At 47.9% G+C, this 17,854-nt stretch overlaps 1 protein-coding gene across 2 annotated transcripts in view; it reads left to right on the top strand.

Annotated features, from left to right (window-relative positions):
- The window catches only part of LOC146191209 (uncharacterized), a 76,065-nt gene that overhangs the window by 28,265 nt on the left and 29,946 nt on the right, over positions 1-17,854 (top strand). For both annotated transcript variants that reach the window (XM_084601693.1, XM_084601694.1), the window contains exons 5-7: positions 6,421-6,525; positions 14,788-14,883; positions 15,451-15,650. In XM_084601693.1, the coding sequence (XP_084457819.1) occupies positions 6,421-6,525; positions 14,788-14,883; positions 15,451-15,650 (401 nt within the window). The remainder of the gene's footprint in view (positions 1-6,420; positions 6,526-14,787; positions 14,884-15,450; positions 15,651-17,854) is intronic.

The raw sequence follows: 17,854 nt of genomic DNA, 5'->3' as shown, positions 1-17,854 counted from the left end.
ACGTGCCAATACGGAGCTTACCCCCGTACATCAACGCCTCGGCCGCCGCCTACGTGGAGAGCCCCCTGAATTCGGACCCCTTCCGGCTGCTACCAGAACGACGCATCCTCAGACGGCCGTCGAACCTGCTGCAATGACATCTGAGAGCAGGCTTCCCACCCACATCCTGTGTCATCAGCCGCGAACACCCCCCTCCTTTCATGGCGACGTGTTCGAGGACGCCGAGGACTGGCTTGAGAACTACGAGCGAGTTGCTCGTTACAACGGGTGGACTGATGAGCGCAAGCTCCACAGCGTGTACTTCGCCCTTGAAGAGTCTGCACGGACATGGTTTGAAAACCATGAAGCTGCCTTCCCATCCTGGGCAGCCTTCTGTCGTGATTTCAAAGCCACCTTTCCTAGCGCCGACCGCCGGGAGCGAGCAGAAGCTGCGCTACACTCGCGCAATCAGCGCCCGAACGAGAGCGTGCGTATGTTCTTTGAGGACATGACACGCCTTTTCAAGCGTGCAGACCCACAAATGCCTGAAGATAAGAAACTGCGTCACCTGATGCGGGGCGTTAAACAAGAACTTTTCGCCGGACTGGTGCGCAGTCCACCGCGCACTGTGGCGGAGTTTCTCAGCGAGGCAGCGACCATGGAGACAACGCTGCAACACCGAGCCCGTCAGTACAACCGTGACGTGAACATCATTGGGTCCGACGCACCTCCTGTGCATATCGGCAGCGACATGGACGCGCTACGAAATCTCATCCGTTCTGTCGTGCGGGAGGAACTGCAAGCGCTCCGGATGCCTTGCAACACAACAGCTTTTCCTTCACTGGCTGAAGTCGTCCGGGACGAGGTGCGTATGGCAGCTCAGCAAGTTGCTGACGTTCCCCAGCAGCGCGTTCCCCACCAGACGATCGACGCGAGGCCCACCTACGCGTCCGTATTACGTAGGGCTCCCCCGCCGGATCATAGTATCAACGCCGCAGCTCCAGCAATGGAGCCGCAGGGTCCTCGCATGGAGGGACTCGCATGGAGCCGCATGGGGCCTCACTACTCCCCTCCGCCAATCTACCAGCGACCCCGTCAAGTATGGCGGCCCCGGGACCGTCGCCCCCTGTGCTATCATTGCGGGGAAGCCAGTCACCTTTACCGGGCGTGCCCGTACCGCCGCGTCAACATGCGGGGTTTCGCCTCGGAGGAACTCCACCCTCGGAATGACGAACGGCCTACTGAGATTGCAAGCGACCTTGCAGCGCGACAGTATCCCGTAACATCCGGTTACCAAGAGCGTCGGTCTACGTCCCCGACGAGCTACCGCTCTACAAGTCCCCATACTTCCCGACGCCGCTCCTCTCCCAGCCCTAGCCGGGAAAATTAATACCAGCAGCCTTCGGAGGCAGGGTCGCTGATGTCGGGAAATGTGAAGATCCTCCGTCATCGTCAGGCCGACCCGACGAGATTTCGCTTGTGTCAGGTAGCGACAGCATCCGGCATACTACCTCCGATTTATGTGTAACGATTGATGGAGTGGATGTCACCGCGTTACTCGACACTGGTGCCGATTATTCAGTAATGAGCCGTGGTCTCGCCCGAGAATTGAAGAAAGTTTTGACACATTGGTCCGGCCCGAAAATTCGCACGGCGGGAAGTCACTTGATCGAACCTGCAGGCAAGTGCACAGCGCGGGTCGGCATCCGTGGTTTTGTGTATGTCGGAGAATTTATCGTGCTTCCTGAGTGTTCGAAAGACTTGATCCTCGGTCTAGACTTCCTGCAGACCAACGGCGCTGTCATTGACCTGAAAGAAGCGCGTGTTTCCTTTTCGACGAAACGAGCCGTGGCGCGCATTGAAAACGAAGATCCGGGTCTGAACGTTTTGCGTATAGTCGACGATGACGTGAGGGTTCCGGCACGTTCTAGTGTGTTGGTTCTTGTAAAGCATGACTTATTCCACGATTACGACGGCATCGCGGATGGGCACCTTCCGCTACTACTCGAGAAGGAATTAGCCGTTGCTCGAGGACTCGTACAACTCCAGAACAGTTGTGCTACTGTCCTCCTGACAAATTTTGCTAAGGAGATGCGGCATCTCGCCAAGGACACGGCTGTTGCCGTCCTTCACGATGTTACTGCCTTGCCTCATTTATGCACCACCGGAGCGAACCCTAAAGAGGAGGCCGCACCTTGTCATGCTCTGCAGACCGTTAAAATTAACCCCGACTTGAGGCCCGATCAGAGGAATCTTCTTTCGGCTCTTCTGAGCGATTTCGCAGACTGCTTCGCCACAGGCTCTAAGGTTGGTCGTACTCCTGTCGCCAAGCACCGAATCATCACCGATGAGACCACGTTACCGGTATGCCAGCGCCCGTACCGGGTTTCTCCTAAAGAACGTGACGCCATTAAAATGCAAGTGGATGAAATGCTTGCGGACGACGTGATCCAGCCTTCGACGAGCCCATGGGCATCGCCAGTGGTCCTTGTCAAAAAGAAAGATGGCACCTTGAGATTCTGTGTCGATTACCGAAAGTTAAATAACGTGACTAAAAAAGACGTCTATCCGCTGCCCAGGATTGATGATGCCCTCGACCGACTACGCGACGCCAGGTACTTCTCCTCATTAGACCTCAAAAGCAGATACTGGCAAATTGAGGTGGATCAGAGAGACCGAGAGAAGACTGCATTTGTGACGCCCGACGGCCTATACGAGTTTAAGGTGCTTCCGTTTGGTCTTTGCTCTGCACCGGCCACGTTCGAACGTATGATGGACACGGTTTTATCAGGTCTGAAGTGGCAGTCGTGCTTGGTGTACTTAGATGATGTCGTTATTTTCTCGCCTACTTTCGAGCAACACTTGGACCGGTTGCGCATCGTGCTTCAAGCACTCAAAGGCGCGCAACTAACGATCAAGCCTGAGAAATGCCACTTTGCTTTCAAGGAACTACGCTTTCTCGGCCATGTTGTCAGTGCACAGGGCGTTCTTCCTGATCCCGAAAAGACTACCGCAGTGTCAAATTTTCCACGCCCCACCGACAAAAAGGCACTTCGACGATTTCTAGGTCTTTGTTCATACTACCGACGCTTCGTCCAAGATTTTTCTAAGATAGCTGAACCACTGACAGCACTAACCAGAGAAGACATACCCTTCCTGTGGGGAGACGATCAAGAACAAGTCTTCCAGGAGCTTAGAAGCCGCCTACACAGACCCCCAATACTCGCCCATTTCGATGAAGACGCCGCAACCGACGTACATACTGATGCCAGCAACGTTGGCCTCGGCGCGATACTCATTCAGTGGCAAGGCGGAATAGAACGGGTTATCGCCTACGCGAGCCGAACACTCTCACGATCAGAGACGAACTATTCGACAACAGAGAAGGAGTGCCTTGCGGTAATCTGGGCCATCAGCAAGTTTCGACCATATTTGTATGGACGACCCTTCCGTATTGTCAGCGACCATCATTCCTTGTGCTGGCTGGCAAGCCTTAAAGACCCGTCTGGACGCTTAGCTCGTTGGAGCCTCCGTCTTCAAGAGTATGACGTCACTGTTGTGTATAAGTCGGGACATAAACACCAAGATGCGGATTGTTTGTCACGCGCGCCATTGGACTCCACTGCAGTGGAAAACGCCGACGATTTTCCCTTTATTGGGGCCATTACCCAATCACATATGGCTGACCTTCAACGCAAGGACCCGGAGCTGGCGCCGCTCATCGATTATCTGGAAGGACACGGTGGTAGAGTACCGCTTGTTTTTCGTCGTGGCTTGCAGTCATACGCTTTACGAAGTGGAGTTCTCTACAAGCGCAACTTTGAAAGATCCAAACAGACATTTCTACTCGTAGTGCCTACGCACCTACGGCCTGACATCTTAAGCGCTTGTCACGACGAACCGTCCTCCGGCCACTTGGGAGTTAGTCGTACGCTTGCAAGAATTCGGGAGAAATACTATTGGCCGAAATTATTACCTTCAGTGCGATCTTACGTAAAAACCTGCCGTGATTGTCAACGCCGAAAGACTCCACCCGTGAAACCAGCTGGATTTCTTCAGCCGATCGCTCCACCGAAAACTCCTTTCCAACAAGTGGGGATGGATCTTCTTGGTCCTTTCCCGAAGTCAAGTAATGGAAAGCGTTGGATTGTTGTCGCGACGGACTACTTGACCCGATATGCTGAGACCGCGTCGCTCACAAATGGAACTGCCGCCGAAGTCGCAGAGTTTTTTGTCCACGACATTGTGTTGCGTCACGGCGCTCCGGCTGTTATCATTACCGATCGCGGGGCAGCTTTTACGGCCCGCCTGACTAAGGCTGTACTGAACCTTACACACACTAGCCATAGACGGGCCACGGCATACCACCCACAAACTAATGGCTTGGTGGAAAGGCTAAACAGAACTCTGGCTGACATGCTGTCTATGTACGTGGATATAGAGCATAAGACCTGGGATAAAATCCTCCCATATGCCACGTTCGCATATAATACGGCACTTCAGGAGACGACGCGGCTCACACCCTTCGAGCTTGTCTTCGGCCGTCGAGTGACCACTCCACTGGATACAATGCTGCCCGTATACACCGACGACGAAGATGAGCTTGACCTGGACATCGCTAGTTTTACCCAGCGTGCGGAAGAAGCACGGCAGCTGGCAAGGCAGCGCATATACCTACAACAGCAACTAGACGCTGACCGTTACAACAAGGGACGGCGCTTCGCTGCCTACGAGCCTGGAGACTATGTCTGGATTTGGACGCCCGTTCGTCATCGTGGGCTGTCTGAAAAATTGCTGCGCCGGTACTTCGGCCCATATCGTGTCCTCCGCCGCCTCAGCGACGTTACTTACGAAGTTGAATCCGCGACCCAAGATCCCTCAAGCCGCAGACGACGCAAGTTCACTGATGTTGTACACGTCGTCCGGATGAAACCCTACCACGATCGCCCCGCTGACTATTCTTGAGACTGATGGTGCCCCGTTTTGTGTTGTGGTATCCCACACCAACCTAGCATAACATCTGTCAGCTCATCGCATCAAGCAGCATTTGCAGCATCGAGGCGATGCTGCCAAGAAGGGGGGCAATGACACATGCCATTCATAGGCGACGAAGATTTGAACCGGCGATTCGGAGAAGACGACGAAGCGAAACAGTGCTCCGCTTTCGTGCTGCCCTGACTGGCTGTTGGTGTCCTTCGGTGTCAGAGTGCCAGAACGCCTTCTGTGTAACGTTACGTTACAATATATATATATATATATATATATATATATATATATATATATATATATATATATATATATATATATATATTAGCATGGGCCCTCTGTGTGACCTCTCCAGATGACACAAGGTGGCTTGACGCAAGCTGTCATCGGACGGAAAGATATTGCTGCAAAGAGTGGCATTTGTTCACGGGACTCTTACAACGAACCCCTAAAAGCTCTGTGCCATTTGCAGTCCTGAGGTTTGAGTTCAGTAGGGCCAGCTCTATTTGAGTTCCTATTACGAGTGAGACATTGTGTTTTATGAACAGTCATGGCGAAGAGCTGATGCAAGAAGCCACAAAAATCTATGGGAAGCCGTGCAGGGAGTAGTACGGCTGATTGCTGCATTTGTTTTGTTTTTTTAACGAAGAACACGGTAAAACCATTGTTGTAAGCAGTACGGCGGTGCGGTGTCGAGCGGAGTGGGATGATTCGAATAGATCGGTTCTGTTGGCGCAAGCGCCTTGCTCTGAGATCTATCATGGGACGCAACGAGCCGTGTCCGCATAAAGGGGGGGGGGGGGGGGTCTTGTTTTGACTTATTTCGTCCTTCGCCAAGTTGGAATGTATTCCTAATGCGGCTTTATGCGGCTTTAGGTGAGAGAAAAGTGATTGATGTCTTTTTTCCGCTGAGAAATATCTTCTGATTAAGCTGTATAAGAGTGCTCAGCAGCGTGCTCTACCTCAAACGAATTATGTTTAGTCGTAGTGTGCTGCCTTCAAACAACGCAGAGGAAATGAGGACAGTGACACTGATGTCCCCGACCGACGCACCACGCCGTTGTGTTTACTTTCCTTGTCAACGAACACTTCATTTGCATTCCTTGGACCTGTTTTTGCAACAGGTCAGGAACGTTTATTACATTTCTTTATTTTGTAAGTGGAAGTATAAATCACTGCTCATTGCACTGGAAAGTGCTAGACACTACAAAGAAAAGATATCTTTATTTTTGCTCTCTTTTTCAGCAGTGTTTGCAAAACAAAGCCCTCCACTGCGCTCAGTCGCTTTGGGACGTTAAGCTTCATTAACCAAAACAAAGCGGATATCTTATCTCTTTTTGTTTTTGTTTTTTTTTTTTGCGTTAACTGAGTAGAAACCAATAACGCACACACAACGTATGCTGGTTGTCTCTGCGCTGGCTGAATATGCAATGCATGTTTTATTTTCTTTTTCAGTTGGTGTTTACATATTTATTTGAGCCGGCCAACAATGCTGCCTTAGCTTCATTCCTTGTTTTTCTCTATTTCTCACGGTACTTCTTCGTCGGATGGATCATAAAGGTGAGCGTTCCGCTTTCACCGCACAACTGCATAAAACGCAGCACACTAGCACATGGTGTTATCATGAAGCACCAGTCACGGCTTCTGGAAAGAAATGTTCACGAATAAATATGAGACCTCCTTGACATAAAACCAATCTTATAAAGCGGCTTGCACGCACAGAAAAGCGGACCTGAGAATAACGGAACTATGTGGGCACTACAAGCTCAACTGATGCTCAACAAAGCAGAATTCACTTTTCAAGCATAGTACAAGGGTTGATGGCGGCAGTTTTTTCTGTGACGGATGACCGCTAACCGTAGTTACTACGGCTTACAAATTTACCAGACCAGGAGAGTACACACGATAGAACAAGGATTCGAGTAAAGTGTGCAGGCGCCCACGGTAACATTTTGGAAGCCAGAAGCCACGCGAAACGTCAGTTTTTCCGCCACTTAAAGCCGCGCCCAGATTTTTAGAGTTCCACTGTGGTGCAGGCCGGGCTAAAAAGCGTAAAGCATTTTCCTGCAGTTCCTTCCGGTGTCCTGGGGTGTGCCAAGGTAACTATAGGCTTGGAGAAAACGGTAACTAGGGAAAAAAAATTAAGAATACCATGTGGCACAAAACGCCGGCTTCGTCGTTTTCGCCGTTAATGGTCGTGAGCGAAAATTCCTTCTGGGTGCAAGAAATTAGGAAAATTTAGGAACGTGTAAAGAAAGGGTCCGATTGACCCAAGATTCTAATGGTGTGTCTGTATATAAATGAAAGTAAATGAGGTAAGAAGTAAATTGGGATATGCTAGATGGCCGGGGCAGGAAGTCGAATATAGGGCCTCTGGGTTTGCAAGACATACACGTTGCCCGTAGCCCACGATAACGGATCGGTTTACGCTGAATAGCGGCCAATATAGCGAATGCGTTGTAGTTTTCCCCCGGTTAATTATCTTAGAGATACGTACTTATGCGTTCAAAGATTACTTACGAGCATGCAAATAATAAGTTAGGTTCTACGCCTAACTGCGTCCCGTAAACATCTCCCATGTTTTCCTTCGCCTTTCCTGTTCCAAACAAATGTGTGTGTGTGTGTGTGTGTGTGTGTGTGTGTGTGTGTGTGTGCGTGTGCGTGTGCGTGCGCGTGCGCGTGTGCGTGTGCGTGTGCGTGTGCGTGTGCGTGTGCGTGCGCGTGCGTGTGCGTGTGTGTGTGTGTGTGTGTGTGTGTGTGTGTGTGTGTGTGTGTGTGTGTGTGTGTGTGTGTGTGTGTGTGTGTGTGTGTGTGTGTGTGTGTGTGTGTGTGTGTGTGTGTGTGTGTGTGTGTGTGTGTGTGTGTGTGTGTGTGTGTGTGTGTGTGTGTGTGTGTGTGTGTGTGTGTGTGTGTGTGTGTGTGTGTGTGTGTGTGTGTGTGTGTGTGTGTGTGTGTGTGTGTGTGTGTGTGTGTGTGTGTGTGTGTGTGTGTGTGTGTGTGTGTGTGTGTGTGTGTGTGTGTGTGTGTGTGTGTGTGTGTGTGTGTGTGTGTGTGTGTGTGTGTGTGTGTGTGTGTGTGTGTGTGTGTGTGTGTGTGTGTGTGTGTGTGTGTGTGTGTGTGTGTGTGTGTGTGTGTGTGTGTGTGTGTGTGTGTGTGTGTGTGTGTGTGTGTGTGTGTGTGTGTGTGTGTGTGTGTGTGTGTGTGTGTGTGTGTGTGTGTGTGTGTGTGTGTGTGTGTGTGTGTGTGTGTGTGTGTGTGTGTGTGTGTGTGTGTGTGTGTGTGTGTGTGTGTGTGTGTGTGTGTGTGTGTGTGTGTGTGTGTGTGTGTGTGTGTGTGTGTGTGTGTGTGTGTGTGTGTGTGTGTGTGTAGAACTTTCAAGTGCAGTGGGAAAGTCCAACTGCAGTTTGCACATCGTATAGATGTAGTTTACGCATCGCATGTGTGCTTTGCGGTGTTTTGCGGAAGAGGTAAAGAGAAGTTTTAAGGCAGTGAATTTTATTTATTATACTTGAATTCTATCGCAGCCGCAAAAATATGATTATTTACAGTAAGCACCGCAGTTACAGTCCGGAAAGAAGCGCATTGCACTGAACAAAGCAGCCGCATTAAAATTTCCCTTCATTCTCTTCGCAGCACATCGCTCTGGCGTTCTAGACAAGTGTAATCGACTCTGTACTATTTCAGCGTCTTGAAGGCTGCGTAAAGTTTGTACTTTTATGTCATCACCTCCAAATCGCATTCTGTGCCCTTTCATTTTCCTTTTAATTTCACCTGAAGTGCATTATAGCAGGCTGTCAGGCACTCGTCTTGCGATGTTTCTGGTGATAAATTGTGTTCTCTCTTTCCTTCGTTTTCGCTCACCCATTTCAAGCAAGACACATGCATCCAAGAAGCAGTACTCTCATCATTAGCGTTACGTCTTAAGCCATCTGCTACCACCCCGTCCCGCCAAACTTCCTCACCGCATCATTCATCCGGCTCCCTTGCCATACCAGACCCTCTTCCATTTTCCCTCTTTTTACTTGTACTCCCTAACTCCCTAACATTGCCCTGTACATGCTCATTTCCTCATCTTGATTTCCAGCAACGTTTCCTCAATTCGTGGTTGTTCTCTGTCCATAACTTCCGTCTTTTTAGTTATTTTCTCTTCTTTAGCTCTATACTTTCTTCCTCAATTCAGTTTCATCCCATTCTTTATAATTCGCAATTCTACCTTAATTGTGGTTATTGTCAAGATGCAACCTTTATATTCCTTCCATCAGAAGCACATCGGGAAGCTTCTAACCGAAGCAATGAGCCTGCTGGACCTGACCAAATTATTGACTCCGTTCAAAAGTGAAGAGGATTCGAAGCAGGCCGGCAGTACATGAAGCCGACCGATCATGAAAAAAAAAAAAAACGATGACAATGTCTGGACGTTCACGGACATTTCCATTAGAAATACGAGACACTCTAGTTAACTCGCTCCTCCACTGCAGACTCGAGGCCTTTTCTGCAGCGTCAACAACGCTGCACAACAGAGCGTTGCTTGCACTGATATCCCGAAAGCAAGCCGCTCTTGAGGTACACAGAGACTCCGAGGGCCCAACCAAAAGCGCCAACAGAACAGCGGCGGCTAAGCTAGGGATGGCAGGTCGTGCGACGTGAGTGGCGTTTAAGACAGCGGTTTTGATAAATCGTATTTCGCGGGCCGCCGACAGTGGTAATAGCCTGTCTCGGCGGATCGCCGCCGGCGCAAGCACAGCACCACGCTGCCATACAACAGACGTCACGTCCCTGCGCGCTCACCTTGTTCAGGTCTTGGGGACGAGGAGAAGATAGGCGAGGGCAGTGATAGGGAAGGATGGAGGCGGATGAAGACAGAGAAAGACATTACGAGTGGAAGCGCAGCTGCCGATGACACGATTCCGTCACGCAGTCCACGTTCATTGCGACTCCTTGCTGGGAGAGGCTGGCCCGACAATAAGGCGCTAATTGGCACGGAGTGCACGGGTATAGTGACTCTGTCAACCATGAACCACCCACGCATTGCGGCAAATCCCTAGGAAGAGGCTATTTTCATCCCGCACAGCTTTGATAGGAAGTCAGAGATAGCAGAACTGTGCTAGTAGTGGTGTTATAGACTCCTTTCTAAAATGACTAACTTTGGTAAGTGAAACGCACCTTCCTAGCGCTGGCATTTCCTTCCTTGGTGTTCCATATGAATTTCAGCTAATTCATTTTAAAAGAGGCTCTTATTATGTAGAGGAGTTCGTAAATTTCACGTTGGTTTTTTAATTCTTTTTTTTTTTCTTAAGCAAGTCCGAACTGAACAGCGGGCCCTAAAAGAAACTAACAGCCCCTGTTTCGTCACACGTAGCAGATGGCAATGCTGTGCATTCTCTCGGCTTCAGTAAGCGCTGCACAGAGTTCAACTCATTTCAGTTCCAGCAAATGTAGGGCCCCTCTCAGCGTGCAAATCAAGGCTCAAGATTTACGGGAACGAGCTGCAACGCCACGCTCGTTTTGCTATAAACTTAGAGATTCATCCGTATACCTCCTGCTTGTTTATAAAGTTAAAACGCAGAACCACAGCCAGTGCATGCATAGCGTGTTATATACAGGGTGTTCAAAATTGAACTTTCAAGGCTTTTCTAAGCGGCACGAAGGGCAGTGCACTACAGCCGTTTGTGTAAATGGGCTATGCGGGCAGGCGGGCACTAAATGAGAAAACAAAATGTCACCGTAAACTCAGTAAGTGACTAAAATTTATTATTGCCTTTTTATTCTGCAGAGTCAAGCATGTCCATCTTCGTAGTGATTGTTCTGTTTCACACGCAAAGCACAAAAGATTATCAGAGCGCCTGCTGTGTCGTCGCGGGTCGGTGGGGTCCTTGGGTGTAGGCACTCGTCATTCGTCGTGTCCTGTGGCACGAGCGGGGATGGTGCTTGGGTCTCGGCGACGTCGGTTCGACAGGCACAGCTACGCGATGTGCAGCAATAATCGTGCGCCGATGACCCGAAGCAGGGGCAGGGCGCCAAAGTTCCGACAGTAGGATGTTGACAGATAAAGGAGACCCCGCAAGCTGCACCTCCGAGATAAATTTATTTTGGCGCAATATTAAGCTTCAACTACGATGTGCTGAGCTAGGGTCACGAATGCCAACTCGTTCGCGTGCTGGTCAGCCAGCTAGTCCGGGACTAGCCAGGCATGCCACTTAGACAGAAAAGGATATGAAAAAAAAAAAAAAAATCGAGGACACTTTGGCGACTAAAGTGATGAAAGGCCAAAGCCTGAGTGCTGCATTCTGCTACGCGACTGTTGCACATGTACAGCGATGAATGCTGCTGCGAGTAAAGCAAGCGACTACTCTTTCGCATTCTGCGAGTGCATTTATTCAGTGAATTCTGCTTGGCAGCACCGAGATCGCGCTCCTTGTATCTTCGCAGTTCTACGTTTACTGTTGTGTGATTGATTTTACCGGGTAAACGGTATTATTTAGCAATTAATTAATCACGCAACTGTCACTAATTATTTTTATTAATTATTTAGCCATTGATTAGTAATAAGTAATTATTTGAAAGTAGTAATTATCAAATTATTTATTCGTCCTTATTAGTAATGAATCATCATTCGTTATTGATAATAATCATTAATTATTTGTCCTTAATTATTATTTGATCATTGATTGGCATATGGCTATATAAGGCACGCATTCGCGCATACTGTGGTGCCGCTCTGTGATTGGTCCAGATCTCATTTATGTCATCCCGTCTCGACCAATCAGAGCCGCCGCAAAAGCATGACGCTTTTGCTGACGACAACGATGAGGCAATAAAGGCTTTCGCCTTAAAACTGAGCATAATAAATTGCTACTGGGTAGAAGAAAAAGAGAGCACTCTGAATCAGTGTAAGGTCCGTAACAGTCGGGGCATGCGAGTGAGTGTGATGCAGTGGAGAAAAATCGGACAGTAAATTTGAGAACTCCATTTAAGTGCATGCGTCAAAGAATGCGTAGTTGCGTAGTTATGAGATATTTGCGCGGAAGAGAAAGCGTGAAGAGTTTCTTTGACCTCGCAGTGCGAATTGATTTCTGGATTGTAGTTTGAGTACGGTCCTACGTGGGTGGATAAGTCCTGGGATTCCCAGGCACCTGGTTAAGAATCTTTCGAGCTAGGCGATGCACCCTCCTCAATGACCCGTATCGTGACCGGGAATCTATCTCAGTGTGACAATCAGCTGCAACGTCTTTTTTTTTTTAGGAGGGGAGGGGGAATAGGGGTTATACTATTGTTATCTTGACGCGGAGAAGGAGTAATCATGACAGGGCGGTCGCTATGTTTGGAAGCAGCTTGTTTAAGTGTCCAAAGTCCCTGTTTTGTGTTTGAGAGATAGGTACATAGGAATTTGTCGTTGTGTGGACATGAACTTCGGCGAGAGGACTTACCCTGGCGCTTACAGAAGACAGGCGTTATAGATCAAGCAAAGAAAGCGCGACGTTTGCATTGACACAGTGTACAAGTACATAAAAGCTGAAAATATAGCAACATAACAGCTACTAAGGTACATGCAATAAAGACACACAGCCATAGAGAAATATAGAAATAATACCTACAGGCAATCATACTCAAGCGAGGAGCTCAATGGATTTACGGGGAGAATGTCAACAAAATTGCTGCCCTCTACGGTGAAGGGTGGCAAAGTGTACTACTCTAGAATGAGCCTGAACAAAACTCATGAACAAGTTCTTAAGAGTGTACTACAAAGTGTACACGTTTTTTAGGTTGACCGCACACGTATGGTTGCACCTGTTATGCCCAACCAAGTTTAGTTAGGCTCGTTTTTAGTTGCTCTCCTCAAGGCCTACAATAAAGAATGTACAGTTGAAGGTTTCACTTAGACTCGTCTCTCCTCGTACGCGAACACTAAATCAGCGAAAAATGTCCGTGGTTCAAAAGCTGCATCACACCAGCGGAACGGACTAAAACCGTCAAAAAAAGAAAATGTCCACGCCAATGCACACCACCCACTAGCACTCCCTGGCGCGGAAAATACGCGCTGTCAGCGCCAACGCCGATCGATTCGCCCTCTGACGGGCTTCAGCGAAACAAAGTTTTCGCTGTCTGGGCCGCTTTTCATCAACCCCTTTTTTTGAGTTAAATTGAGTTTCGAACACTCAGTGCGCTGGCACTTTGCGTTTTCAAGAAGCAATAGCGAGGGAGAAGATCCAGGGGTAGAAATCAAAGGCAAAATTGTATAAAGGAAAGAAAAATTGTCAAGACAGCATCTCTTGGAGTGATTTCAAGCCGTGGCGGAGGTTGGCAGTTGCTATGAGTGCCGAAGGCACAGCGGTAACGAGGTTCACGGTAACGTCGTTACCAGGGGCTCCGCTGCCGCCGCGAAGTGTTACACTAAGCATAAAGGCACGAGGAGAGCCAAGAGTGACTGCACTGACTGGCTTTTATTTCTAATACAATGTTACATTGTTCCTTCCAGAGAACTTCTTAGATATCAAACTCAATGTACAGGATCTCCATCTGACGGAAATGGGCAAAGTGTAGTCACGATGAAGCGTATAATTCGTATAACACTGCGCCCAATTTCGCCACTGACGCTCCTTCGTTGTGTTGAAAGCCAGCCACCTTGTTCAATGCCTGACCGTCAATTTGCCCAAGCCATACCGCCGTTAGGACCGATTATGGCCCGCATCATGCAGTCTAAATAGCACTTCTCGAAAGCCAATAGTAATGATCACCGTACGCACCGTGGTTTCTTATTTAGGTATGTTTGTCCAAGGAATCTAAAAGAGCCGTGTGATATTTTGAACAGGAAGCACAAAAAAAGTGGTGGTAACGACATTTTGACCTGAATCTTCAAACTCATGCAATGAATCCCAGCCAAACTCTTGGTATTTGCTTGCTTTCAAGTTATTGGGTCTTGCAACCCCTCGATAAATACCAGCGTTTTTTTTTTCTCTAAATGCCAAAGAATTATGCTACTATGTTTGCGAGATCGTGTCCGCAAAATGTGTCGCCGGAAGTCGGTATCTGGTGATGTCATTACCTCATTAGGTACGACTTCATTAGTCATGTAAGTCATAAAACACTAAAAATACTGAGTCATTGTCATAGTCATGCGTAATGAGCTATGTGATGTTATAAGTCAATGACGTCATAAGGCATGTGACGTCTGTGGTTTGATGACATGCTGAGTCATTGTCGTAGTCATGACTTATGAGACATTCTAAGTAGTCATCTTGTTGTGGCACCGCAGGGACGAGGACAGATGGGGCCACACCAAGATGACCAACTTGCCCAGCTTTCTACTCTCGTTCAATTCTAAGTAGATGGCATCATAATATAAGTGACGTCATGGCTATGTGACGCCAGTATTTTGATAAAGTAACACAGCCAGCCAATCGAAGGCTGCGTCAAACTGTACCCTGAATGCTGCGAGAAACCGACTTCTGACATCAAAAAATTAACGGTGTGAGGAAGTGGACGCAAAGGAGTCAACAATGTTGCGGCAGCGCCAATGCTTTCGCATTCTCCCAATGCAGTTTCTGCAGGGACCTCTTCATTTTTTTTTTTTTTTTACACATTGACATAGTTGAAAACGTTTCAGCCACTGAGATAAAAACACTTAGCTGGTTGCGTTCAAGGCAGCTTATTTATCAAGTGATTCTGTAATCCGCTGTGCTGCGTGACCTTGACGTCATTGTTGTACACAAGCTGCTAATACTTGCCCTAACGCCATCACAGATAAGAGAGTTCTGGCTTTTCTTTTGCGCGAGTGACGCCTAAATGCTAAACGCAGTCTCCTCGTCCATTTTCCACCCTCAGGTTGCCATCGCGATGATCGCCCACAAGAGGAAAGAGGAGATCGATAATGAGAAGGAGAGCATGGAGATACAAACCGCAGTGGACAAAGCCTTCCAGGTGAGATGGATTGGATTTCTTGCATGCAGAGCCCCTGCTCGCGATAAGGTTCCTTACGTTTTTCAACGAACAAAGTCAGAAGGTCGCTTAAAATGCTATTCTAACCTGGCCGCAGTCGGCCGCACGAGTATGGCATCTGCTCGCAGTTCGTCTCTTGACCCAACCTAGGAACAATAGGCGCAACCGTTATTTCAGTAGGTGCTTGTTAATAGCTCCACAAGACATAGATAAAGCATCCTGCATGTCCTTACACGTAATTCGACTATAATGGGACTGGTTCTTAAGATACGTGTTATCGAAGCTTTTTTTTTTGTTAAATATGTATGTTGTTTTCAGCATTTTATCAGTTAATGTATAATAATGCGCCTCATATAATGTTCTTAGCGGACATACGTAGCCTCACCTACCTCTGTAGGCGTCTGTTCAGTCGCCAAAGTTCGATAATCAATCACTAAGTCAGTCGTTCATATGAGCTACAAAAGTTCAACGGAAGAATACGACAGCCAGACACTCAAGATAGCGTTAAATTAGCCAGAAGTTCATTTCCTAAAGGCACTTCGTGCACAGAACGTGTTCGACCCAGAACCGGAACCGGAGGAGCCCCATGTCCGACCGGACGCCATCCCGGAGAGCATACGGCGTATCCCGAGGGTGACTGCGGTGGCCGCCGGTGCGGCGCCCCAGAAGCAACTCGACGAGTTGGCGCAGAACAACCGAGCGGCCAACGGCCACGTGAACCGTGCCTACGAGAGGGACAGCGAAGAAAGGTGCGAACGATGCGCTCATATTCTGGGCATTTGCGTGAACCTGAATCGGTGAGGTTGATCGGCCTGTCGGGCTATAATTAACTGTAGAGCTCATATACACGCTAACGGGTCAGAGTAAACAACTATCGCGTCGGATGGAGTAAACAACTATTGTGTCGAATCGAGTACGGCCCAGTGCAGTGGGTAAGTTCATTTAGGGCGACCCTTTCGGCAATCTACTTAAAGTGCACTTGAGTGAAGGAGCCAAATTAGAAAGAGAGAAGAGGAGGAATAGGAACCTGTTGCTTAATGCTTCTGTCGCACTTCAAGACTGCTGCTAAGCGCCGCTATTTTGGAGGCCACCTCTACGATATTTCACAGCTCTGCTCGAGGCTGAGACCTCCGCAGTGCTTCGCATGCTAAGGTCGCGCCGAGTTGAGGTTACACCTTTTCCCGCCTGCACTCAACGCACTTTTTCTGGCTAATGCAAAGTAAGCAACTGCAAGTTGTCCGCACGATCAAGTAAGATTTGTATAATCAGAAAGCTGATAGTTAAAGGATGGGATAAAAGATAAGCGATAATGCTTCCAGTAAATATAAGCCAGTGTATCTATAGCAACACAAAGAAAAGTGAGATTTTTTGCCTGGTGCGTTTATAATATAGAATTTATTTTAGAATGGAAGAGGGGGGGGGGGGGGGGGGGGGTCAAATGTGATCCAAAATGAGAGTAAAGTCGAATGACCTGCCGTTGTGCAGAACAGACTACTTCCGACCGGCAATAGTGGCCCGTGTGGGCCACTATTGCAAATGTGTTGAGAAAGAGCGTTCTATGTTTGTGGCGACTTTGTATATCGTCCTGCGCCTGAACATGTAGTTTTCATTAACGCGTTATCAGAAGCCTCGTCTGCAAAAAGATGGTTTGTGCCGTTCTGAGCAGCGAAAAATATTAATAAACATGAAGCTCCTCGCCATGGGATCGAAACGCGTGACAGAAGCGGATACTAGCCACTATACTAACCAGTAGCCGGCAAGCATAAACCCAGCTCCCACATTAGGAACCCGATAAAGTTGATAAACAAATGATGATGATTATAGCCAAAATATTGTGGAAAAAAGAAAAAGGGTAGGGGGGGGGGGGGGGGGAGGAGAGCAACGGTTAGGTTTTAAAATTGACAGGACTGCGCTTAAGTCTGCTTACGAGTGGAAATTGCGAAAACCAATTTTACAGGACCGTTTTCACTAACTGCGTCGTTATTGTGATTCCTACTATCATCTTTCCACTATCGCTGCTATCATAATTATGAACTGAATGTGCCGTCATTATCATCGCTACACCCATTATTATCATTATCACTAACTGCAGACTTATTATCATTGCTGCTATAATCACTACCATTATCACTAACTGTATCTTCATTGTCGTCGTTACTAGTAGCCTCAAGCTAAACAAGACAAATTACGATCAGCTTCTCACGAGCACAGCGTGGGGTAGTGGTTTGCGCCCTTGGCTGTGGATCGGAAGGATACTGGTTAGATTCCCAGTGGAGACAGATATCTCTTCTTTTTTTTTTTTTTTTCGTAAGTAGCTCGTGCGAATATTTCTTGCAAATATATCCTTCAAAAACTTCCTGCGAGTATTTACGTAGCCATGAGCCAAGAAAGGCTTTCGACTTTAAAGATTTGACAGGAAATAAAATGGCGGGAGAAGTGGCGCGAAAGTATCGGAGACGTATGAAAGGAACTCCGTCGACGGCTCCGCGCCAACTGCCTTCTGCTGGCGGTGGAGAACGGGACATAAAACTTGATGATCTGACCTAAACAACTTGTGACCTTGCATCTCCAATACTTAAAGAAATTGGGTTCCTTATAAGTTCTTTTGTGAAGTAATTCATGTAATTATTGGGAACAGTCTATTCGCTGGTAGAATTCACTTTAGGTCTTAAAAAGCTAGACAGAGCAAAGAGAAATTGCGATTTATACAAAGCGTAAGAAAAGGCTTAATTGTTTTACTACACAGGGGCATATTGATAGTGATATCGGCTGAAAGGTTTTGCATAGAATAAAGCTTAGGCAGAAGGATAACAGCTACCAGGCTATGAAATAATTACACAGTAAGTATATATTGTCATTCTGGTTGCATTTATGACTGAGAGACTGTGGGGTTTATAGAGTGGTGGGATTTTCAATATGAGGTTTGAGGATTACCTTTAATATAGTCGAAATA

This window comes from Amblyomma maculatum, chromosome 4 (genome assembly GCF_055883805.1).
Source record: "Amblyomma maculatum isolate TAMU_Amacu chromosome 4, ASM5588380v1, whole genome shotgun sequence".
Classification (NCBI taxonomy): domain Eukaryota; kingdom Metazoa; phylum Arthropoda; class Arachnida; order Ixodida; family Ixodidae; genus Amblyomma; species Amblyomma maculatum.
The sequence above is the reverse complement of the archived record's forward strand: the minus strand, read 5'-3'. Positions and strand labels throughout refer to the sequence as shown.